Below are 25,375 nucleotides of genomic sequence, written 5' to 3' on the forward strand. Positions count from 1 at the left end.
TTTCAGTCTTCGATTTGGCTTTTATTTTGAAATACATTTAGCATAGAACTGTCAAACAAAAAAATAATAAGACACAAAGAAATAGAATATTTTCAAATTCTTTTCAAGCAACACACAGAAATTAACAGGATAACAGACCCAAAGTGTGGGAGCCCTTCTTGTAGCTCGATTCACTGAGCACACCCTTTGAGAAAGCAGCCTGTCCACAGCTCCAAGCTCCTGCCGTACCGACCTTTCCCTAAGCACCAAGCTTTCTTCTCCTTGTAGCCAAAGGGCCCAAATTGACTTGCTTAGAGTTGATCAGACTCTGGGTAAAAACTATCAGGCCCCTAAATTTTCAATCAGAATTATAAAAAATATGAGCTCAGATACTTATATTGTCCAAAATAGAAATATCTTCTTTCTGAATAATCAGAGATATTGCACTAAAGTCGTTAACTCCATACCTGATGTTTATGTCTATGGAAAGTTAATTCTCTTCTTTATGAAAAGCTCACTACAAATAAATATAATGTTAACCTAATTACAATCACACTTCAAAATATAAAGGCACAGACAGGAAAAAAAAGATAGTTTAATATTACACTCAAATTTTCCACTGTAAAAATAAGTTGGGAAAATAATAAAATCTAAGCTACAGATAGTTCATGTTTGGGTTTTATAATCTACTTTAGGTTGCTAAAGAGTGGAGTATTGAAAGTTAACAGTGGGAAATCCATCCTATTCAAATAATTGAGAAAAAATGGCTTGTTTATGTAGAAACATTGTCTCATCTATAAATTCCAGTTACATTTCCACTCACTGGAAATAGTTACTTGCACTATAAACAATCAAGACAATGTGCATAAGATATATATTGTTCCTATAACTTGCAACACACAGAAAAATACCTACAAAAATGGAAATACTTATCCATCTAGCTTTCCAATAAATTAGTGAGAAAATTTAGCTATTCCACATTTCTTTCTTAAAAAAGTCTAAAGAGTTATGAGTTGTTTGCCTCTAACTCTGTTAGTTTGATATATATATTTTTAAATATTTGCCTGATTATGTGGCTTAAGATAAAATTAGAGTCTCACTTTTAAATCACAGTATACATGGTGTCTCTTAATTCGGCAAAGGAAAGGCACAGTTAGCAAGCAATAAAATTCAGTACCTGAATTATTAAACTAATGACTAAAACAATTGAGGGAAAAAAAAAGTACATTCAACACAGTGTACAGAACTTTAAAAAAACAAAGAAAGAAAAAAAAAAAAACACCCAAGAAACAAATTTTCCCAGAAACTTGGTCCATTAAAAATGCCTCCCATGTTCAACATCATGGATTAACATGAAAGGGATGGCAGTGTAAAGAGAGGCAGTAAATCAGTATGTGGTAGCATGTGGGCTGTCTGTAATTATCAGTTCAATTAGGAAATTGGCTCCCATAGGAAAGAAACATTAAACTTACTGGTTACTAACAACATGCCTGCATTAATTCTGAAAACGCGGGCACAGCTGTGTATTATTCTGTCAATACACCCCCCCCACTGTTCTTAGGTAAATAAATGCATATATAATATATACTAGATACACTCGTATACCTTAATATGCGAATGCACACTGTGTACCTTGATATATATTACATACAACTACAATTTGAAACAGCGCGGGACTCTCCTAACTTTTTTTGTGAACATTCTGGTTTTCTCAGTGCTGAGAGCGCGCGACCCACCTAAAACAACATCTTGGATGTGCAACGGTAAAAATGCGCCGGCTGCAGAATTTACTTTTCCAAGTTAAATTCTCGCCAAAGCCTCTGACCCGAGAGAATATATATATTTTTTTAGATATAACTGGCAGCCTCCTTTCTTATATCGCAGCGTTATCCCTCCATCAGGAGATACCGACGAAGGAAAATAGGTAGGGGACCAAGAAGGTGATGGAGAAACCAACCATCCCGTAGGTGATGTAGCGGTAGGGCAGCTCCACTTCCATGTGCTGCCTCGCTCGGCGGACGTCATCACAGGGGACCCCGAAGAGTTTACAGGCGAGAGGGATGGTGACCTTCTTCATGACGTCTCGCACCATCAGTACGACTGCCATTCCCAGGACCACCCGTAAGACGGCCTTTCCGATCAGCGCGACGCTGAGCGGGGGGCTGGCCAGGGGTAATGTGGGCAGAGGGGGGTCTAGGAGCAGACCCAGGTTATGAGCGGCGTGGCCGCCACACGCGATCCCGGCGCCGCTCCCCAGGATCTCGGCCGTGTCTCCGCGGGACGTGCTCCACGTGTCCAGGGTGAAGGACAGGATGCCCAGCACTAGGTGAAACCCGATGATGATGAGCGGGGCGTACCTGTAGGTTTGGTTGAAGTTGTCGATCAGGTCCACTAGCGGGCAGAAGACGACCAAGATCACGATGGTGTACAGGAACCCGGCCACGACGTCCTGGAAAAGATCAAAGCTCGGTTAACGCAATGCTCTCTTTGGCGTTCAGCTTGAGAACGGGCCGTACAAGCCGACCGCGGAACAGTGCTGGAACTCGGGCCGCGAACCGAGCCCTGTGGGTGGAGTGCTGGCCTAGCGCGCCCCAAGCCGGGGTTCGATCCCCGGCCCTGCAGACTGGTCAGGCAGAGTGGAAGTTTCCGGTTTCCGTAAAGATTCAGTTTTGACATGCGATGTTTGCTGGGCGCTGTCTCCGGCTAGGGGCGTGAAAACATCCGTAGGGGGACTTTGAGGAGAGGAGATACACGGGAGCCCACGAACAGTGAGAGAGCGCTTTCCGGATCGTCACGCTTCCACGCTCTGAAGAACTGCTCAGTGCAATCCAACTGAGTCCGGCGGCTTCCGCTGATTTGTCCAGACCTTCTGAATCATGCTGGTTCGTGTTGCTGCTTGGTGTTGGCCTTTGGACCGGACCGCTGGTATCCTGAAGACTGAGTTTGGTAATCCCCTGAGGACCCATCGACCCTAATCAGCAGCGAGGAGATAAAAGAGGTCCACAGCCCCTTTCCCTACTAATCTCTTACCCAAGGCTGGAAGGGAGGCAGACGTGTTTAAGAAACCTAAATAAAAAAGTAGGTTTGGTGGAAAATCTAAGCCTACACGTTGTGGTGTATGTGCACTCAGAATCCTAGCACTTGGGGAGTAGAGGCAGGAAGATCAGGAGTTCAAGAACCACAGGAAACCCTGCCTTAAAAAATAAAAATAAAACAAAACAAAAATTGCACTAAAAATGTTTTAATGATAAAAAGGATCATATTAATTAACTAATTAATTAATTAATTAGGTCTTTTTGAGATAGGGTTTCTCTGTGTAGCCCTGGCCGTCCCGGAACTCACTCTGTAGAGCAGGCTGGCCTTGAACTCGGGAGATCCTCCTGCCTCTGCCTCCAGAGAGCTGGGACTAAAAGCATGCACCACTACTGCCTGGCCAATAAAAAAGGATTTATTAATAAAAGGCCTTTTCCCCCCTACCCTTTCATGCACTACATGTATGATGTATGTAAATTTAGTCGGGTTCTGAACAACATGTTTGCTGCTGTGATGTTTACATACAGCAGAAAGACTATTTTACTTCAATGGTGTGGTCTGGGTCCTGAAGTTTATGTTTCGGGGAGAGACTGGAAATAACAATATTACTAAGAAAATGTAAGTGTTACAGTTTTAGACAATTGTAAGAAATGTTAGCACTAAATCAAAGTCTTCTGTCTTCCAATGGTTTTGTGTGTCTTCTTGGCCGCCCAGAGAATTCTAACAACCCAGAGCACGGATGGCTCAGTGATCAAGAGTACTTGCAGCTCTTTTGGAAGACCCAGACTCAATTCCCGTCACCTCCACACACACAAGTAAACCTTTACAAAAAAATGTGTTTTAAGAAATTGTACTTTGGCTGAGCAATAATGGTGCATGCCTTTCTTTAATCCCAGCACTCAGGACGGAGAGGCAGGTAGATCTCTGTTAGTCTGAGGCTAGCCTGGTCTACAGAATGAGTTCAAGGACAGTTAGGGCTATGCAGAGAAACCCTGTTTTGAAAAACAAAACCAAAAACCAAAAAAAAACAAGAAAATTGAATCTTGAAGGCTATGTTTGGTGATGACTGAAAACAAACAAACAAACCACCTAGACATAGTAATCTTTACTTTTTTGAGGACTATGAAAAACCACTGGGGAAGTACATATTAAAAACAAAGTGTTTGCTCTTTGACTCATGCTGGTAACAAAGAATTTCGAGTGCTGAGTGAAGTATTCCTCATAAATTATTCCTAGCACGTGGTTAGAGCACCCTTAATGCTCATGAAGCTGGCAACTTAGTGTTGCCTGAGCATCTGTGAGCAGTTTGTGGGGCACAGACAGTGGGGTACACTTTACCCATACCCCATGCTAGTTCATAGTTAACAGTGAAGACACTGATTGTGCTTTTAAGAAAATAATCAAAACAAGTAATTATTTTAAACACTAAGAGATATGAAAAGCACAAGTTGAGGGACCAACATCACATTCATAATGTTACAAAACTGGGCACAGCAATGCATGTCTGTAATTCTAGCACTCAGAAAGCAAAGGCAGAACCATCAGAGATTCAAAACCAGCCCAGGCTATGTGGAACCTTCTCTCAAAAACACAATGCCAACTGCTGAAATATACCAACAAGCAATGTATTATTGACTAGTAATGATAATCGTAGTTACTGTACAGAATTATTACTATTATTTGTAGTACTTGAAAGTTATACCTGAGGTTACTTTGAAAAGGAAATTTGTAGAGAAAATTTAATCCAGCAACATGTCTGCTCTGGCAAGGGATCACGTCCAAAGACCTTCTTGTCTGTGTGATCCAGTTGGAATGCAGACACTCTCTAGATGACAGTTCAATTGGGATGGACTGCAGACACGCCCTTAGTGTACCTCTTTAATCCCAATCAGTGGAGGTAAAGACAGTTTATAGAAGAAAGCAGCCATGTTTGAAAGTGACAGCTAAACCAGGAATGGTGCTGGTTGCCTTTAACCCCAGCACTAAGGGAGGCAGAGGCAGACGGACAGCTGTGAGTTCAAGGCCAACCTGGTCTGTGAGTCCAGGACAGTCAAGGCTACAAAGAGAAACTCTGTCTCAAAAAACAAAACAAAACAACTAAACAAACAAACAAACAAAAATACCCAAACAACAACAAAAAAAGTGACGTCTAATTGAGGGGCAAAGTAATGAATCAGAGAAAGATTGGCCAGAATGAATCAGAGCTAGGATACACCCAACTCTCTAGAGAACAGGACAGCAAAGACAGGCTACTTAAGAGCAGTGCAGGGAAAGAGAAAAGAGGGTTTTTACCAGGAGTTTCTTACTAGGACACTTTTACAGAGAGAACAAGCTGGACACACGTGAAAACAAAACGAGCCACAGAATGAGAAGGAACCAGAAGATTAAAACATATTGCCAGAATTAGCTTGAGGCCAGGCAGAGCAATTTAGTCAGAAGCCAAGAGAAGCCTATTTGAATCAGTCATCTTGGGGAGAAATTTAGGCCCGAACAGCTGAGGTGACCCAACTGGCAAGAGTTCAGAAAGAACTAGAAAAGCTTGGGAATGTCCCTCATCTGAGGAAATAAAAACAACACTTACAAAAATTGTTCGGTGTGGTGGCCACATGCCTTTACTGCCTTCCCCTACCAAGCTACCCCGATAGCTCCTGTAACTACTCTTACTTATTCTATTCTATGTGTATACACGCACATATGTGTGTGTGTGCATGCGCTTGGGTGACTTCAAATGTACCACATGCATGTAAGGTCCTTGGAGATCCTTAGAGACGGACCCATGGAACTAGAGTTATAGACAGTCATAAGTTGTTATGCGGGTTTAAAGGTCAGTCTGGGCAGCCTGACTGAGACATCGTTTTTTTTTTTTTTTAAAAAAAGCAAATCTTGGCATGTAGGTAGCCTGGCCAATTTGTGAGGTCCCAAAATTTAATCCTTGGTACTGAAATAAGTGAAAACAAGATAAAGTCAAATCAAACACATAAAAGATTAGGCCTGTACATTCACTAACTAAAAAGGACTGTCAGGGCTGGAGAGAGGGTTCGGTTAACAGAATGTATGGTTCTTGCAAAGGGCGCAGGTTCAGTTTCCAGCCCGTGTAGGGTGCCTGTAACTCCAGCTCCGGGGATCTGATGTCTCCTGAAGTCAATGTGCACACACACACACGCCCTTCTCACATACACATAAATAAAAGAGGTAAAACTAATGTCAATATTGTTTTTACACCAGCTGACTCAAGAATGATATAATCTAGTAGACAGCATAAACAGACTTCTGCAGAAATAGCTGATCAATTTCCACGCATTTTAGTTTTTTTGTTCTGTCTTGATTTTTGACATAGCATCTCATTATGTAAAGCCCAGTGGCCTGTAATTCATGCTGCGCACCAGGATGGCCTCAAACTTAGAGATCTTCCCGTCTCTACCTCTGGAGCGCCGGGATTAAAGGCACGTGCCTGGCTATTACATCAATCTTTCTTTTAAAGAACAGTATTCTTTGAGATCGTATATTCAATAACCAGATTCTCATTACTCTCGGGATAATACAAAATTTGGAGACAAAAGCGTATTTGCCCTACAAAAATATTAGCTACTCATTTTTCTCCACTTATGACAAAGGCTGGAGAGATGCCTGGCTCGTGGAGTACCTCCCTGCGTGTGTCCAGGCCACAAAGAGGAAGATTAAAAGCGGAGAGGCAGGGGCAGGATCTCTAGGAGATGAGGCCAGCCGGGACTAAATAGTGAGTAAAGCAACCCAACGGCCTCAAGAACGGCGGGGCCACTTGGCAGCTTTTTAGAAGTGACACCACTGTGGACAGGAATAACACGGTACAGGCGGTGACGGGCAGCAGGGTCTTGGGAGAGCCTGGTTGTTTCACTGCTGGTTCAGGATCTGTGAGAAGGAACTAGAGTTATAGACAGTCATAAGTTGTTATGCGGCAGGAAGGACAGCGCAGGCCCGGCTGACGCAATCTCAAGGTTAGACTGCAGAGCTTCTCAGGATCTGTGAGAAGGAACTAGAGTTATAGACAGTCATAAGTTGGTCTGCGGCGAGGAAGGACAGCGCAGGCCCGGCTGACGCAATCTCAAGGTTAGACTGCAGAGCTTCTCAGGGTAGCCGTTTCGGCGCTCTTGTGGAGGCAGGAAACGCCTGGGCCTGACGGGATACTGGAGTATGTATGTGGTCAGGGGACAAAGTTAAGTAGGTTAGGGAGGAAGTTCTTTTTTAGGTGCACGTGTGAAACTTTCGGACCCATGGTTTTGGTAGTTGGGGGAGGGGAAGCCCAAAAGAAGGGAAAGAGGGAGGAACCCCAACCTCTGAAATAGGCAATAGGTAGGGAACTTAGGCTGTTGATTGGCAGTACTTATCTGGAGCCCATCTGACCTGAGAGGTGAATTTGGTTGGATTTCCTGTAGTTTACAAGAGTCCTTTTTAGTTTACAAAGAAGCTAAGTTTTAAACGTGTTAGCATCGCCATTGTTTGTACTCTGTAGTGAAATGCACATTGTAGAAAAAGGCAGTAGACACACATCTTTGTGTCAAAGCATCACAGAGGCTTGGGAAGTGAGTCTGAGTTAACAGCATGAACACTCTTAAAAAAAAAAAGATTTATTTATTTATTTACTCAGTACTCTGCCTGAATGGACACTTGCATACCAGAAGAGAGCATCAGATCTCATTATAGATGGTTGTGAGCCACCATGTGGTTGCTGGGAATTGAACTTGGGACCTTTGGAAGAACAACCAATGCTCGTAAGCTCTGAGCTATCTCTCCAGCCCAACATGAACACTCTTTAAGGTGAGCTCAGGGAAGACAGAAAGAAGCCTTCCATGAAGTAGAAGGGGCAAAAGCTCTCTTGATCTTGATTTCAGTGTGATTACACATCATGAAAAGAGGCTTCTTTCCTCTATCCAGAGTACCGGATGTATATAAATCTAGCACAACGAGAAACATTTTTAAGTCTATATTTAAAAGCGAACCAAAGAAAACTTAAAATCTTGAGCTTGGGACTATGACAGTGGAATGTATAGCGGAATGTTCTACCAGGGCTAGATTAATAAATCAGAGCTCCAGTGATTAATGTCAAAGCTCTGAACAATCTTAATACCACGGTAGCATAGCAACAGAAAGAAATCTGAAGCATTTTCCATTCTTTTTATATGAATTACTTTCTTATAACTATCTAGGCTTTCACTTGTATTTGTTAACCTTAAAACACCTCCTTGGACCCTAAAATATTTTCCTAGGTCCTCACAACTTAAGCTTCTGTGTCCTTAGGCCCTACACAAGCTTTACATCTTTCTTCCTATCCAGTTATTTACCATGAGACACAGGTGAGGCTGCTGGGAGTAGTCACTGTCCTTTAGCTAAAGGACTATTAAAAAGTTACACCTGAGACCTGTTTTTCTGAGTCTGGTGACAAGGCTGACTGTGTATAGACCTAGTGGAAGCATCTCTAGGAGTGAGGATCAAGGCCTGATTTTTACACAGGAAGAGGACTAAGGCATCTGAAGCCTTGGGTTCTGCTGTTAAAATGATACATCTTTCCCTAACTAGCCTCTACACCCATCAGAGACCTGAGATAGAAGGCAGGGTCTTAGAAGGAAAGGAGGACTTTTCCATCCACTCCTATGTCAGAAGTTGGCAATGTGACCGTAGGACCCAAGTGTGAGGTTAAAACAGACCTGCAGCGTTACCTTGGGCTTGGTGAGGATGACAGAGGTTGCTGAGGCTTGGAGCTGTCAGTCCCCCACCAGGCCAAGGAGTGTGAAGGCTGGAAGCGTCTGTGGTGCCTATACTGGCTGGGCTGGGCCTCCGTGGCTGGGCGCCTCCTGCATGGGAGCATTCCGACTTCCAGTGGCCAGGATGCTGGCAGGCAGGGCATGGCTTGGTGGGCTGCTGAGGGTTGGGGCAGCTGCAGGGCCAGTGTCTTTCCTGGCTGCATTGGAAACAGGTCCCTGGCGGAGCTGACTTACGCTGGACCCTAGCAGGAAGGGCATAGCAGGCCTCCCTTGTTCCCTCTGTGGGAATGCTGATGGCCGCAGGGCAGCGCCAAGGCCTGGGACTAAAGCGTAGCTTTCTGCTGTAACCGAGCCTGTTGGGAAGTCTCGGCCACCTCCTCTTGGGCTTTTAAGACTTTAAAAACCTTTTCACCAACTCCTGTATGGGAGTTTGGGGACCATATGTCTATGGAAAGTAGATCTAAATAGGCAAACTTTGCTTGCTTCTAGTTTCTTTCTGTTTAACTTTAAAACCATGTCTAAGAGGTTAAATAAACCTTAATCTTGTAATTAATCACATTAGTTCTTATCATAACTACAAATATATTTGTGGACACATTAAAGGATTTGATCATTTTTAATATGACTGACTTTTAACTTGCACTTCTTAATCATTAAAGACTATGACTTTTGGTTTCATCCCTGTTAAGTTGGGAATCTTAAAAATCGTAAACATAGTCCATAAAAGGTCTGGGAACTTTTTGACCTTTTTATGGTGTACCATTACAGAACATAACAGTTTCCTGTGTTAGTTAGTTTATTGAAAGTCTATAGCTATAGTCTAGATTGTAAAAACAACATGTTTTTGAGACAGTGATTTATAACCGCTTGAGTGTAAAGATAGAGTACAATAACCAAGTTATAACACTGTAAACAACTGAATGTCTCCAGAATTAATATATCCCAATATAAATGTATCTTTGGAGTCACGTCACATGGTTTAAGATTATCTAAGCACAAGCTTCTGACTATTCATCCCAAGCCATGAGTTTAACCATATCCTGGTTTTGACCCTGGACCTTAAAAAACATGACTGGGCCTAGAAAGGATAAATAACCCATTTCCAGAGTCAGCAATACAGTAGAACAGTATAAAACAACTTTAAAATTATATTTGGATTCATTATACCAAATCTATTGGCCAGACAGTATAGAGGCAAACCCCAAGCACAGGCAGCTGGCAGAAAGAGAAAGATATGGCATTCATTCATGCGTCCAAGAACAAGCAAAGACATCAGTAGTTAAACATACATTTTAAATCTGAACAGACCGTTGTAACCTTGAAAGTTGACTACCATTTAAAAAAAAGTTGAACTTAGATTTTAAACACCATGCCCGATAAGCAAATTATAAATCCTTAGATAAGAGTTCACAGTATAACCTTAAGACATAGATTTTAATTTTGAGAGCAGAGTATTAAAAAACCAGAAAGCAAAAATTTCTAAGAGTTGGGAAGTAGAGCTTTGGAGCTGAGAGGCTTTGGAAGAATAGAGCAGAATTTAGATATCTGGGAATCACTTGTCTGTGGCTGTAAGAATTTAAAATTTGTTATGCCTTTTCCTTTTTTTTTTTTTTTTGCCTTCGGATGCAGCCAGGTTTCCGTCACAGAGAGCCCACTGAAGGGAGCCTGTGATTGCAGTATGGCTGCAGGGGGGGGGGAAAGGGCAAGCAGCAAGCAGTTCACACGGAGGAAGAAAGAAGCTGAGAGCAAGGACCATGTGGAAGGATTAGGCTCTGAATTGAACCAATTTAGCAGACAAGTGGTCCACACATACCTCAGGAGTACTACTGAAAATCTGCTTGCTTCTCGGAGCAGCCATTGGCAAGAGCGTTGTAGTCTGGGGGTTCCCACCTGGCTGAGGCCTGCTGCAAACACAGCAGAGCGAGCAGATGGGAGTGAAACAGGCAGGGTTTGGTGGCGCCCCTGCTCGCCTGGGCAGTAGAAGAGGAACTTTAGAAGCCAGGTGTGGGGGGTGTGAGGGTCTCTAGAATACAGATGGGGAGCTTGGAGGTCTGAGTGGGAACACCATCCCATGAGTCTCGGGCCTGACCCCAAAGGCATCAATCACATAGGGCACAGGAGGACTAGAAACAGGTTGGTATAAGCCGGCCAAGCAGGTACCAAAGGCAGATGCCCGAGCAGACACAGTTCCCGCCTAGTACTAGGATTTTCGACGTGCAAGAAGGAGGTGGGGGGACCATGCTGGCAGAGGAGAGTCTCACCCAGGGAAAGGGTCTGAACGGAGGTCAGCAAAAACAGCCATCGCTCCCGCTTCTGCTGACCAGTGCTGGATGCAGAAATGTAGTGATCAGTGGCAATCAGAGAAAGCAAATCTGTTCCGGTTGGGCACAGAAGGGATCCCGGTGTGCCAAGACAATGGGAGAACCCCGTAATAACGATGATCAATATGCCAGATCTGCCAGTAAAATGATTAATCTGCCGGATTAATACCAGACCTGGTATAAAGGAGGTTTACAGTGGGGGGAGAGGGGGTGCACGTGACACCGAGAGAAGGAAAGACAGTTGAGTGAGTGAATGAAACAGGGTGTAGGAGAAAGAGAGCTATGGAGACCGGCAGGGTCCTCTCATCAGGCACACACCTGGCGTGCACCTGGTGTGCACCTGGCCGTGGCAGGTGATGACATCGAAGGTTGCTATGGCCCTGAGAGGCCCCTGAAGGCAGGCCGGTGGGATTGCCTGTATGCTAACAGACTGATTATAAGATGGGAAGAGGGATGAGAACAATGTCCGTATTTCTACGGCCGCCAAATAAGCCAGTGAGATGTTCCTACAAGCAGAACGTTGTCAGAACACAGTCCAAGACAGGAGTCCTGTGAGAATGCTGAGTGCTCGTGGGAAAACTCCAAGAAAACAACAGCCCCGGGACCTCGGTTTCTTCAGAGCGCACAACTGTTCTTGGAATGTCTTTGCTCGCAGGCGCAGCTGACAGGCGTGAGGGCTTCAGCTGTTGTTGCTTGCGTGCCTCTGTGGAGTAACATGCTTTTGCCACGTGAAGCTTTTCCTTGCGATTACACACAGCTTGAACATTACTTACCCGGGTGTCCTTTCATAGCCGTCAGGGTATAAACTGTCCGATGCCCTGAATTAGGTTGGCTATAGCATGAGACTTTAGCTCACCTCACTTTTGGGCCCCGCTAGAGCGGTAAACAGAACGTTCTAAAAGTATTAAGAACAACAGCAACAAATCCGTATAACCCATTAGAAAATTTAGGATTTCATAAATTAGTTCACATTTTAGCATCTTTTTTTCCTCCTTATTTCCAAGGGAATGAGATGCTGAGTGTGGAGACAAGAAGCGCATACATGTGGTCTTAAGAGCTCACAGTCCATTGTGGGGTGACAGGCAAAAGGCAGTTCCAGTTTAGGGTACACGGTGGGGGGGTGTAGGGGCGCCTGATCACTCGAGAAAGAGAAGGAAAATGTAAGAGAGGCTTGGAGGAGCATCTGCAGAGACAGCGAGGCAGGCATGAGAAGGGAGAGGCATCTAACCAAAGGTCCTAACATTCCTGAAGCTTTGGAAACACCGTCAGCACTGGAGGGGGGAGTGAAATACAAGGTTGAGACATTAACAGGCCAGAGGCATCGCCAGTTCTGCAGAAAGGAGAAACACGCCTGTGTGTTCTCATTCAGGTCTTGGGGGAAATGTTATTCCCTCTCTACCTATCAAAGGGAGATATTGCTCATCAGGAGCCAATATTCCATCAGTCTCTCTCACCTGGTAAAAATTTCCTGTGTATCTTTTAATCTTCACACCTAAAATCCTTGTTTACGAAAGGCCCTTCCCCAATCCTGGAACCTGATGGCCTGGAGGGGATGATTCCTTCCCCCACCGCCTTCATCTTCTTTGAAGTAACTCTTTGTTTGTTTTTCGAGAAAGGGTTTCTCTGTGTAGCCTTTGTAGACCAGGCTGGCCTGGGACATCACAGCCTGCCTCTGCCTCCCTGAGTGCTGGGATTAAAAGGGGGTGCCACCACACCCTGTATCGTGCCTGGCTTTGAACTAATTCTTTGAAGACTAGCCCACCCAGAAAGACCAAGGTTGTGCCTCAGCCAGCGGGGAAAGGATTCAGTCTGCATCAAAGTAAAAAGCAAGTAAACTTACTAAGCTACTTCTGTCTTGTTCCTGTTTTTCTTTGTATGACAACAGATCATATAATCACTTGACTGACTTTTCTAAACTTTTCTGCCAGTGTCTGAAAACAACAACAAAACAAACAAAAAAACCAACCAACACTTCATATATTAAGGACACCTTCTTCCTTACCAGGATGGAATGCATTCCCATGTAGACTCTACTTAGGCAAACGAGGGAACTCCAGCAGGGAATGAGGATCAGCCCGTATATAAGAGGATACTGAAGGAGAGAGAGAGAGAGAACAGATTAAGTTAGATAGATACAAACAAGCAAATTAGAAAACAAGTCACCGTGCTATAAAACCCCATCCAGAACTATATGCTTCTACATGCTTTCAACCCCCTGTTATTTTCCCAGTGTCCAACCACACACTATACACACAGCAGACATTAACAAAATGCTTCTGCATTGATCACTTAGTTGTTTGTTTCTCTACATTGGGTCTCTCTGTATAGCCTGTCCTGGAACTCGCTCTATAGACAAATCTGGCCTCAAACTCACAAAGATCTGCCGCCTCCTAAGTGTGCATGATTAAAGGTGTGCTGCAGGATCACTGAAAGGCCACACACACACACACACACACACACACACACACACCCTGTCTGCATGCCCACTTTAACCACATCAGTCTACATCAGTACCCTGACCTCCCTGGGAGGAGGAGTGCATTCTCACTCTCTCCCGTCCAGAGTGGCTGCCAGTTGCAGTCTGCAGAGTGGTGTTCTTCCCCACCGGAGAGGTAGTTTTCTACCTCTGCGCTCTCCATTAAATTTAAAATGGCAATCACACCGAGGAAAGTGTTAGTGGGAAGCAAGCACGGTGAGGGAGGATCACTATGGGCTCGAGGCCAGTCTGGGCTATCTGACAGGCAGAGCCAAGTTGGGAAGAACAGATTTGGGTGGTGTGAGCCTCATGACGTCAAGCTCCCAAAGGAAACTGAAGGCGAACAGCAGTTGGAGAAGCAGAGAGGAAAAGAGGTCTGAACTCCAACACTCAAAAGGCTGAGGCAGGGGAACTGCTGCAGCCGGAAGCCAGACTGGGCTGCGTAGTAAGATCCTGTCCTTCTATTTAAAAGGCGGTAAGGGACAAAAGCACAAATCAGTAAGTGCTTTACATTACTTCCAAGCGCATACAAGTATATGCCCAACAAATTATATGATGCCTTTAAGTGATTTTTTTTTTCTTTTATGTTGCTAGGGTTGGAACCCAGGGCCTTTCCCATGCTAAACAAGCCCTGGCCTCCGGATGCTGGGCTCAAAGGGATGTGTTACCACACCTACCCCTCCTAGATGCATTTGTTTGTTTGGTTGGTTGGTTAGTTATGGCTTCCTGAGTCAGGGCCTCCTTCAGCCCAGGCTGGTGTTAAACTCACCACTTAGAGACCAATAGCCTTGAATTTGGTTCCCCTGCCTTTGCCTCCCAAGTACTGGGTTTCCAGGCGTGAGGCGCCAGCCCAGTTTAGGTACTTTTAATCTCCCGGCACTGTTGACTTTTTCATGGCCTGGCCTTGATAACAGGGAAAGCCAAGTCAACGTTTCCTTCAGTTATTCTACAGAATGGTTTTTATTCAGCCTGATACGCTTTCCCGGCTGCTTATCACACATGATCACCACTGTCTGGTACACCGTGGCGCCTTCCACTCACAGGCATGGGAGGGAGGAAAAGAGCCAATAAAATGACTTGCAATTAAAGCAATTTCAAAAACTGTCTTTAAAAATAATCCACTTTTTTGTTGTTTTTTTTTTTAATAATCCACTTTTTGAGACACTAGGGACTAAAGCAATGGCTGAAGGCCAGGGAACACTCTACCCATGAGCTACACTCTGACCCTTCTAAGCACAATTTGATTTGTTCACAATAATTGCAATATGGGACAAGGACAGGCAGCAGGAAAAAAAAAACAAAACATCAGTTTTGAATTTGAGTAAGTACACACGCTTCTCACACAAAACGGCAGCGGTGGCACACTGAGGGCTGATTTTATCTTGTTCTTGCATCCTGCTCACGAAATGAAAGCTGTAGTCTGGGTGGAAAGCATGTCAGTATGTGAAAGATAATACACAACATACATGTTCATACAGTGATTCGGCAATTCCAGGGATCTGGAGTAAGACAGAAATGCGGGTAAGGATTCACATTACCAAGACTGTCACAGGAAGCTTTCTACAGCACACGGCGCCGTCGGGGGCTCGGGACGGCGTCAGGGCACACACTGGTCATGTGCACAGAGCGCATCTACTGGAAGTCTCAGATGTGAATCACAAAAAGCAACTTCTGTATTCAAGCCGCTGGCTGTCTCAGAGAAGAGACCCCAGCTGCTTGATGCATGGCCCAGGGCTGTCTCTTCTTTCCACACAAACACTGCATTTTGCTTCTGGGCTCTCCGTCCCCGCCCCCGAGGCAGAGGAAGACTTCTGACTCTGCTTCATTGCAGGGGCAGGAGACCAGCTTATGCAGCCTCAGCTGAGCTGGTCCTGGAGAAGACAGGTCTACCTGATAGGTGAGGGGGGCTTTACAGGGCTGCACGCTAGGCCGACTCTGTTTCTTCAGCTGTGGGGCTCTGGGGCGGCCAGTAAAAAGCCTACAGTGTAAAAACCATCTTTCAGGAATATAAAGACATTTCACTCAGGAAGCTGAGGCAGGAGGATTGCATACTCAAAGTAAACCTGGTCTATACAGTAAGCAAATTAGCAAGACCCTGTCTTAAAACTTAAAAACAAAACAAAAGAGGAGGGGTCGGCTGCACAGCTATCTCAGTGGTAGAGTGTTTGCCCAGCACGTGTGAGGGCTGGTTCACCCTACAGCACTGTGTAGGAATTAAACAGTTTTCTAACAGGTTGCAGCCAGGTTCTCCAGAGAAATAACTATAGAACACGTCTGTACATTATATATAGGAAGAAAGTTACATTGAGGAGCTAGCTTGTGCCAGTGTAGAGGTTCACAAGTCCCAAATCCACAGGCTGGGGGGTCCAAGAAAGAATCTGAAGGAATCTGTTGGCAAAATTCTCTCTTCTAGGGTGAGCCTGACTATCTGAGCTCAGTACTTGGACAGATGACGAGGTCTGACTCCCACCAAGCTGTCCTGACTTCCACAGACACACACTAATGTAATCTGAAGCTGGGCACGGTGCCCACCTTTAACTCTGGCTCTCAGAAAGCAGAGGCAGGTGGGCTACATTGTGAGTCTTGCCAGAAAAAAAAAAATGATGATGATGACGATGATCACGTAATCTTCTTTAGTGAAAGTTTACTGGGAATAAAGATGATAATTTTACCTATAAAATAGCCGATGCAGTGGCTCATGCCTGGAATCCCAGTATTCAGGGAGACAGAGGCAAGTGGATCTCTGTGAGTTCGAGGCCAGCCTGAGTCCAGGACAGCCAAGACTACACAGAGAAACCCTATCTAGAAAAAAGACAAAAATAACAACAAAAAAATGTTTTCACAGATGCATCTAGGTACACTGGTCAAAAATGTGCACATGGTGGCTAAGCAAAAATGAGATGTGAGCCTAAGTATCACACATAATCCTGAACAAAAGCATACGTGGTCTTAATTATACTAAATATAAAATAATGAACTTGATATGCAATACAGTCCCATCCTTTCCAAATCCCAGACAGACACATGTCAGCACCCAGCCATCATTTCTCAGCTTCTGAGTTTGGGTGCTTGTGCTGAATTTACTTATGTTTATGGCTTCTCTGGGACACTTGCTCTTTTACTTCCACTTCTGGCTTTGTCTGTGGTATTTGTTTTTTTTATGGTATTTTGCCTCTTCTAACTGTGCTGTGCAGGCTCACACCACTCCTCTGACAAGAGGCAGATCTAGCGGCTGAAGACAGTCTCTGATGACTGACTGAACTTGTAAATAATGCAGAGCCAGATGAGGCACGCACATGCATGTTCAGGCGTGAAAGAGGGGACTGGAGCAGGAAGGAAGGTGTCCAGTGGGCTTTGAGGCAGAATCTTGTTCCATAGTCTGGCCCCAGCCCCTTAGGTGACCCAGCAGCATTTCTGTTGCTCTTGGTTTCTACAACATGCCTCAGATAGTGTACAAACCAACTTCCTCTTTTTGCTTAACCTAGACAAGGTGCATTTGTTATGAGAACCCTTCACATACATGCATGCAAACACCCTTAGTTACATACACCTCAGATACTTTTTTTTTTCTTTCTTGTTCTGAAAAAGGGACTTCTTTGTGTAGCCCTGGTTGGCCTGGAACTAGCTAAGCAGTAGGCTGGCATCAAATTAAAGAGTTCGGCCAGTTTCTGCTTCCTGAGTGCTAAGACAAGTCGTATGTCTCTGCGCCTGCCTCACCTTAGATATTTCTAAGATAGCTTCTTTTTAAAAGAGACTTAACTTTTTCTGCTGTCTCTTTGGGGCAGGGTCTCTCTCTGAACCTGGGGCTCATGTTTTTCTCTGCTAAGTCAAAAGTCGAAAGAAAGCCTTAGCGCTCCTGTCTCTGCTCCCACCAGGAGTCTGGGGTTACAGGTGTGCTCAGGACACCCAGCCTGTCATGTGGGTGCAGGATCCAAATTGTGACCTTCACGATTACGCAGCAAGAGCTGAGCCATCTCTACAACTCCTTAAGATGGCCTCTTACCTCTCACAGGTCAACTCTTTGAATGCTGATTTGCGTGCCTGTGTTTCACTCTCTTCATGTGTGCATCTATAATATTCAGAGGCCAGAGGACAGCCTTGGGAGCTGCTCTTCAGGAGAGGCGCCTACGTTTTGTTGAGGCAAGTCTCTCACTGGCCTGTTACGCACCGGGGGAACTAGAGGCTTGCTGGGGTGATCTTCGTGTTCACTGTGTAAAGACTGTCTTTGTGTTATTCAGACACTGATTTCTGTACAGGCAGAGAGCTTGGTACAGATTGGATTTCGGCAGTGTTAAAGCATCACCTGTCTCAATGTTTTGTAAACATACACTTTCCTTGCCTTCTGATTGGTTTAAGAAAGAGCTGAATGGCCAATAGTAAAGGCAGGAGAGATAGGCAGGGCTTCCAGATAGGAACTCTGGGAAAGAATGAGGCAGAAAACCAGACACAGAGGAAGAAACCAGTGCTGGTACCGAGAAAAGGTAACAAATCATGCAGCAGGACGTAGATTAATAGAAATGGGACAATTTAAGTCAAAAGCTAGTTGGGGAACAAGCTGAAGCTAAGGCCAGGGTTAAATAATTAATAATATTAATTATTATATAATATAACATTATATTATAACATTATATAATAATTAATATTATATAATAGTAATTATATTAATATAATTAATAATAATAATAATAATAATAATAACAATAATAATAATGATAATAAAGTCTCCATGTCATCATTTGGGAGTTGGCTGTCCAAAGTCCCATTTTACAAGCTGGCCTGGGAATTCCAGGGATCTACTTGCCTGTCTTCCCAGTGTTGAGATTATAGATTCCACCTTCACGCCTGGCATGGCATTTGTTTTATAAGATTTATTTTTGATTACATCTCTTTGTCAAAGTATATGCACATGAGTACAGTACTCCTGAGGGCCAGAAGAGGGCGCCAGATCCCCTCAAGCTGGAGTTACAGGTGGCTGTGACCTACCCACTGTATGAGCTGGGAAAGGAACTTGGGTCCTCTGTAAGAGCAGTATGAGCTCTTGACAGATGGGCCATTTTTCCAGCCCCTGCACCTGGCTTTGACACACAGTTTACTGAGCCCTTAAATATTGTTATCTTAAGGGATAGTTTGCTGGACCCTTCATTCTTTTCATTGTGTGTTGTCTTTGAGGACAATATTCCGTTCTCGTGATTCTACTGGGCAGTCATATGCTGGCACCAAATCTGTCCTTATCTTTCATGGAAAGAACTGACTCCTTCATTGCCACACACAGGTGGGTGTTTTAAAGATGTCAAAGGCACCAACTCTTTGGTGACCCTGCATTCTCAATACAAGATGCTTGGGGGCTTTTGTTTGTTTTCTGTTTTTTTAACCTCTTCTCAAATAGGAAATTTAGACACAATCCTTTCTCCTTTTTTCTCTCCTTAATGGCAAATCTAATAAATCATGAAGTCTTGTCAATTCTGCCTTTAAAAATCAATCAAATTCTATAGGTGTGGTAGTACACGCCTTTAATCCCAGCAAATAGAGGCAGGCAGAACTCTGAAAGAGTTCCAAGGTCAGTTTGTGACACAGTGAAACTTTGTCTCAAAAATAAATAAATAAATCTATCAAATTCAAGGTAGGCTTGGTGAAGCCTGTGGTGGTGCACACTTTTAATCCCAGCACTTGAGAGGCAGAGGCAGATGGATCTCTGAATCTGAAGCCAGCTGCTCTACAGAGTGAGCTCCAGGAACAGCCAGGGCTACAAAGAGAACCCTGTCTCAAAATGAAAACAAAACAGCACAAACAAACAAACAAACAAAAAACCCCAACTCATCGGGCTTCAGTTTACCTCACAAACTAGGTTACGTTATAGTACTGGGGGAAAAGAGGTCTATTTATACTTCATAAACCACACAATTCATTTTGTCAAAACTAGTGAATTTTTTGTCAAAACTAGTATATCAGAAAGCAGCCCTAAATGGAAAAACAAAACAAAACCAATGGATGTGATCAGTCCCTGTAAGTTTTACCTACAGACAAGAACATTTTGAGATTCACATAAGTTTTACACTGTAAAATATTCTTTTAGCTCTTTCTCAACTCTTTTAAACATGGAAAATCCACTCATACCTCACAGGTCATTAAAAACCCAGCAGAACTGGAGTGCCGCACAAAGTTCATGCTTAGCACATGAGGGTCTGGGTTCAATCTCTAATTCTACCCAAAATCAAAGTCCAACAGCACAAAACAGAGCTGCAGGTCTCTGTTTGCTAGGGAGGGCTGATACAGAGGCAGATCAGTATCTGCTTCTCCCTTAAGCTGGCAAAACCACCTACCTTCTCTGTGAGCGGCTCTACCTGTTTTCAGTGATCCAGAACTTCTTCTGGACTACAGGAAGAAAACTCTTCCCAAATACCTGTATACTCCCCTCGACAGAACAACCATACTTATAGTCTCATGTATTGCCTGCCACACTGTATAGAAATTCAACAGATTTAAGTTATTTGTTCAGTCAAGTGTTCTCTTGATTCAACTGTCGAATAAAAATATATAACTGTAGTGAAAGGAATACACTTGTCATTATTCTCAGCGGTCGATATGATTTCCTGTGTAAGGAACATGCAGGAATCGCTGCACAAATTATTAAAATAATGCAAAGTCCCACGAGGATGCCATAGGTAAGCTCAATGCAGAAGACAATCTATTGTATTTTTTTATAATTCATGATAGAAACAAAAATGTGAAGTAACTAGAAATAAACCTCAGTGTTTAAACTATATAAAGAAAAACTGTGAAGTTTGCTTGCGACCTTTTGAAAAAACAAATCATGATTGTATCTGACGTGTTCATAGCTCAGATGATTCACTATTGTAAGGCCATCAATTCTCTACAAGTTAACTCACAATCTCGTTGCAACTTCAAAAAAGTTCAAAGTTGCTGATGACAATTACAGAGACAGGTTTAAAATATATACTGAGAGTTGGGTCTGGTGGCATAGACCTGTAATTCCAGCTACCTGGGGGGGGGGGTGTGTGAGACAGGAGGATTCCAAGTTGGAGACTAGCCTGAGCTATAGGGTGAGTTCAGGGTTAGCCTGGGCAACTTAGTAAAACTCTGTCTCAAAATGAAGAAGGGTTAGACCTAAAAACCATATAGATACAAGCATCACTAAATGGACCCAGCCAAAAGCCCTGGCTTCAATACTCAGTACCATGAAACAAACTAAAAGGAAAGATTCAAATTAGCTGTAAAGGAAGATACTTTACAGGTATCAGGATTTGGTCTAAAACAATGAAAGAAAGGAAGAGACTGGGAATGACAAAGGAGACAAATGCACCAGTGATATGGAACAGAGAACCCAAAATCAGAACCACACACATCAAGGAGCTTGATGGGCAACAGATGTGGCTTTACAAATAAAAGATAAACCAGAGCAGTTAATTATCTATGTAGAAGAAATGATACCAGATTCATTTCTCAAATAAAAATAAAACCAATGAAAGGTGAACTAAAGATTTCCATGGGTATCTACATATTCTCTTTCCAATTAAATAGCTTCATTTCTAGAACTGATTATAACAATAATGATGATTTTAGTTTTTTGCAGTTTTAGATTATGTTGGGGGCAGTGTCATGGGCACATGTGGAGCTAAGGGGACAACATGCCATCATAAGTTCCCCAGTTATGATGCGGAACAAATTCAGGCCATCGGGCTTGCCAGTGAGTGCCTTTACCAGGTTAAGACAGTAGGGCCAGCCTTAAAACAACAGTAAAAAGCCAGGCGTGGTGGCACACACCTATAATCCCAGCACTCAGAAGGCCAGTGGCAGGCAGAGAACTATGTGAGTTCAAGGCCAGCCAGCCTGATCTACAAAGTCCAGGACATCCAAGGCTATACAGAGAGAAACGCTGTCTCAGAAAAACCAACTAACCAAACAAACAAACCCAACAATAAAATCAGGAAATACCCAGGCACAGTGATGCGTACCTAGCACCCCAGTTCTAAGGAAGTCTATGTCTTGTTTGGAGTCAGCCTGAGAGACATCTCAAGATCTCATCCCCAAATCAAGACAAAACCCAATAAACAGACCTTGGAAATGAAAATATACATTCAGAGGATTTGATGCTCCTTTCTGATCACCATGGACACCTACATACATAAATGTACACACACACACACACACACACACACACACACACACGAACAAACACAAATAAATCCTTTTAAAAAATATACCAACCCAAGCATAGAGACACATGCCTGCCTGTAATCACAGCACTTGGGAGCTAGTATAAAAAGAGCTTAGGTTTCGTAGCGGCATCTCTATACTGAGATGCAGGATAGGTAGGCTACGCCATCAATCAGCAAACAATCAAAAATCTAAAATGGCCACCAACTAATGGAAGTGTAAGTAAAGGTAATGAAACACTATTCACTGAAAAAGAGGACAAAGTCCTGGATACAAACTACACTTACAAATGAAACTGTTTAAAAGAAACTTAGAAATGCTAAGTGAGGGGGTTGGAGAGATGGTTCAGAGGCTGATCTTCCAGATGGCTCAGTGGTTAAGAGGAGCTGGGTTTAATCCCCAGAACCCATGTGGAAGCTCACAACTGTCTGTACCAGTTTTAGGGGGGTCCCATACCCTCACAGAGGCATACACGTGGGCAAAACACCAATGCATGTAAAATACAAATAAATTACTAAAAAGAAATGCTAAGGGAATGCTGGGCAGTGGTGGCTCTCACCTAAAGGAAGGCTCTCACCTGGCACTCAGGAAGCAGAGGCATGCAGATGGGTATCTGATTTCCAGACCAGCCTGGTCTACAGAGTTCCAAGACAGCCAGGGCTACAGAGAAAGCCATGTCTCAACTCCCACCCCACCCCCACCCCAAGAAAAAAAGCTAAGTGAAAAAAGCCAGTTACAACAGGCTATATATAGTGCAAGCTTCCTCTAGTGTGAAATGTTCACGAGAGGAAAATGTATACACAGAGTGGGTTGACGGTTGCCTTAGAGATCTGTTTGAGACTGGATGATTTGTCTGTCACCCTGTTTGTCACCTAATTGTCTAGCTGCAAAATTTCACAGCCTGTACAACGTGCAAAAGTTAAATTAAATACAGTAGGATTGTGTGTGATCCCTGTTTGAGGCCAGCCTGATCTACAGCATGAGTTCCAGGCCAGCCAGAGCCACACAGTGAGACCCTGCCTAAGAACAAAAACTGGAATATAAGCCTAGCCTGATTGTTCAGTGGCCTTAAAATGTTAGAATATTGATAGCTGCACCCCATAAACAATTCAGCAGAACTATTTTCAGACTTCCTGTTAGCATGTGTCCTGAATAACTGAAGAGCAAAACCAACCAATTCTCTCACTCTCTCTCAGCAGTGTTAGCAGCACAACGATTCAGGGAGGAGACGGTCACTAAGACAAACAGCATACGCTCACCTAGTAAACAGCACGCCAACACACAGTCTTGCTTTCTGGAATATTTAGATTGGATAGGAATTTTTAGATTTTTTTTTTCTTGCAACCCAAATGTGACTACCTATCAACCAGGGGTTAAAAAGGAAGGGAGTCTGTACGTCAGCCTTCCTTCCTGATTTCATCGTTCTTCCTGGGTGCACGCCTGATTCAGGGACACACATACTGAAACTCCCTGTGGGTTAAGAAAGCCCATACTGGAGTTTTACAATACGGTTGGCACTTCCCAATCCTGTGCAATGAAAGGGCCAATGAAAAAAGACGCAATGAGTTCCCCCGGATTATTTTTAAGAGACCGGTCTGAAAGAGTAACACACCACACAAGAGAGCTAGATCCGGCGAGGCCAGCCCTCGAATACATTTCGCTCGCATGTAAAAAGGGTTATTAAATTGTAAACTCAAGCATCACTTGCAAACCCTGGGGAGCGCAAAATGCGGAGGCCAAAGGAAGCAGGCAAAATAAATAAATAAATAAATAAGACTTCCATTAAAGACTCCTTGATGGTCAGGTTGCCCCTGATGTCTTTTGCCATTATGGTCAGGCAAGTTCCTGGGACGCCAAAGCCGAGCACCGTCACAGTTACCGCCAGCAACAAAGTAACAACTAACAACTGGTTCTCCAGACCACAGAGAAGTGAAGTCAGCGTCTCAACAAATCAGCAACCGGTCCTTTAAAAACTCACTCTGACTACTTCCTCACCTCTCGGCTCTCCTTTAAGTGCCATCGCTCTACCGCTCGGAACGAGCCTGTGGCAGAATCACACCACTGTTGTGAAAACGCTGCCTAGCAAGAAAGTTAACGCCTTTACATCGCGAACACCACGGACCGCGGCGGAACCGGGACTCAGTTACCAACTACTCCAAGGGTCAGGCGTCTGAGAAACCATCCCTAACTGTATCAGAACACAGTGTCAGTGGTTAAGATCCCAGATTTCCCCCATCAGGTAATTCTCCAGAACTCGGACCAGGCCTGCTTGTGGGTACTGTGCGGAGCTGTGGGTAGGGGTTTGGGACTGGAAGAGCCAAAATTTAAAAAAAGTGCAGAGAGCACCGGGAACTCGTCGGTGGCGCCGAGGGGCGCAGCGTTACCTGCCAGCGGCCATACGTGAGCAGGACCAAGGCGATGGGGATGGCAGTGCCGGACATGGCGTGCGTGGAGGGCATGCTGTACTCCGAGTTGTAGAAGACCTCCAGCTTGACCACAGGCGGCGAGGCCGGCCGCGGCCAGCGAATGATGTCCTTGGTGCACTGGCCCAGGTACATGACCAGCACCCAGATGATCACCAGCCTCCGGCCCACAAAGGGGTCGAGGTTCCAGATCCAGAAGGGGAAGAAGAGGATGTAGAAGAGCTCGTTGCCCAGTTCGGTGCCGAAGCAGAACAGGTAGTAGAGCGGCCAGTTGCTCACCCTGACCGGCTCGCCCTCCTCGCCCGTCAACGAGTTGCGGCGCAGCGAGCCCGCGCGGCGGGGGCCTCCCGGGCCCGGATCGGCCGCCAGCCCGTTGCGCACGCCGTTGGGGGTGCCGGAGCAGTCGGGCTTGGCGGGGCCGGAGGGACCGCGCTCCGCGCCCGGCTGGCGTCCCCGTCGGCGGGGGTCCCCCGCGGCCCCGCGAACCTCGCTCTCCGCATCCTCGCCCGCCTCCCGGCTGCCGGGGGGCGCCTCCACCCCGCACAGACGCTGGAAGCTCGCCACCCGCTGCGGCTCCTGCAGGCTGACGGCCAGCCGCGCCAGCCGCTGCCCCAGGGACATGGTCGCGGGCCGCTCTCGGGAAGGGATCCGGCCACGCGCGCTCCCCGGCCAGCCGCAGCCGCCGCGACTCTCCGCTCCAGGCAGCCGGCGACCGCGCCAACAGGCCGCAGCGGCCGCCGCGCGCGCCCTAGCGCCCCGCGCGCCCCTCCCCTGGCGCGCTCCCCGCCCCGCGCGTGCACGGAGGGCCTCGCCGCGCGCGCAGCCCGGAGCGGTCCCCCGCCCTCCCTCCCCCGAAGCCCCGCCTCCCGGTCCCCGGCGGCGCCCTTGCCCCGCGGGGCGGCTGTGCGGAGAGCAGTGCGCTCCTGGCTGGGTAGGGCTGGGGACTCTGGAGCCGCAGGGTTTTATTGCCCCGGAATCGGTTGGGGCGCGATGGATGTGGAGGTAAAGTAACCGCCGCGCCACCGGAATCGTCCGACACACGTCATTAATTGGCAACTCATTTCGGAGCTGTCTGGGGTGGTTGATGTCCGGAAGGCCACGTGCCAGTTGAACCGGCGGCGGCAAGATTAGAAAGACGTAGACGTCCAGGACAGAGCCCTGGGTTGGTGATCGCCGGCACGGCTGTGCTCTGCAAGAGTAAAGCCAGTCGCCGGCAGAGTCAAACCTGTC

The 25,375-nt window shown here is 45.3% G+C and overlaps 1 protein-coding gene across 1 annotated transcript; it reads right to left on the bottom strand.

Annotated features, from left to right (window-relative positions):
* Window positions 1-24,884, bottom strand: Sgpp1 (sphingosine-1-phosphate phosphatase 1). Its single transcript, XM_021652046.2, has 3 exons — window positions 24,107-24,884; window positions 13,074-13,163; window positions 1-2,428 (listed from the first exon to the last, which is right to left on the bottom strand). Exons 1-3 carry the CDS (start codon window positions 24,764-24,766, stop codon window positions 1,877-1,879), a joined length of 1,302 nt encoding a protein of 433 aa, XP_021507721.1. The 5' UTR covers window positions 24,767-24,884; the 3' UTR covers window positions 1-1,876.
* Window positions 24,885-25,375: the final 491 nt, after the last annotated feature.

Source organism: Meriones unguiculatus, chromosome 7 (assembly GCF_030254825.1).
Source record: "Meriones unguiculatus strain TT.TT164.6M chromosome 7, Bangor_MerUng_6.1, whole genome shotgun sequence".
In the NCBI taxonomy this organism is placed as follows: Eukaryota; Metazoa; Chordata; class Mammalia; order Rodentia; family Muridae; genus Meriones; species Meriones unguiculatus.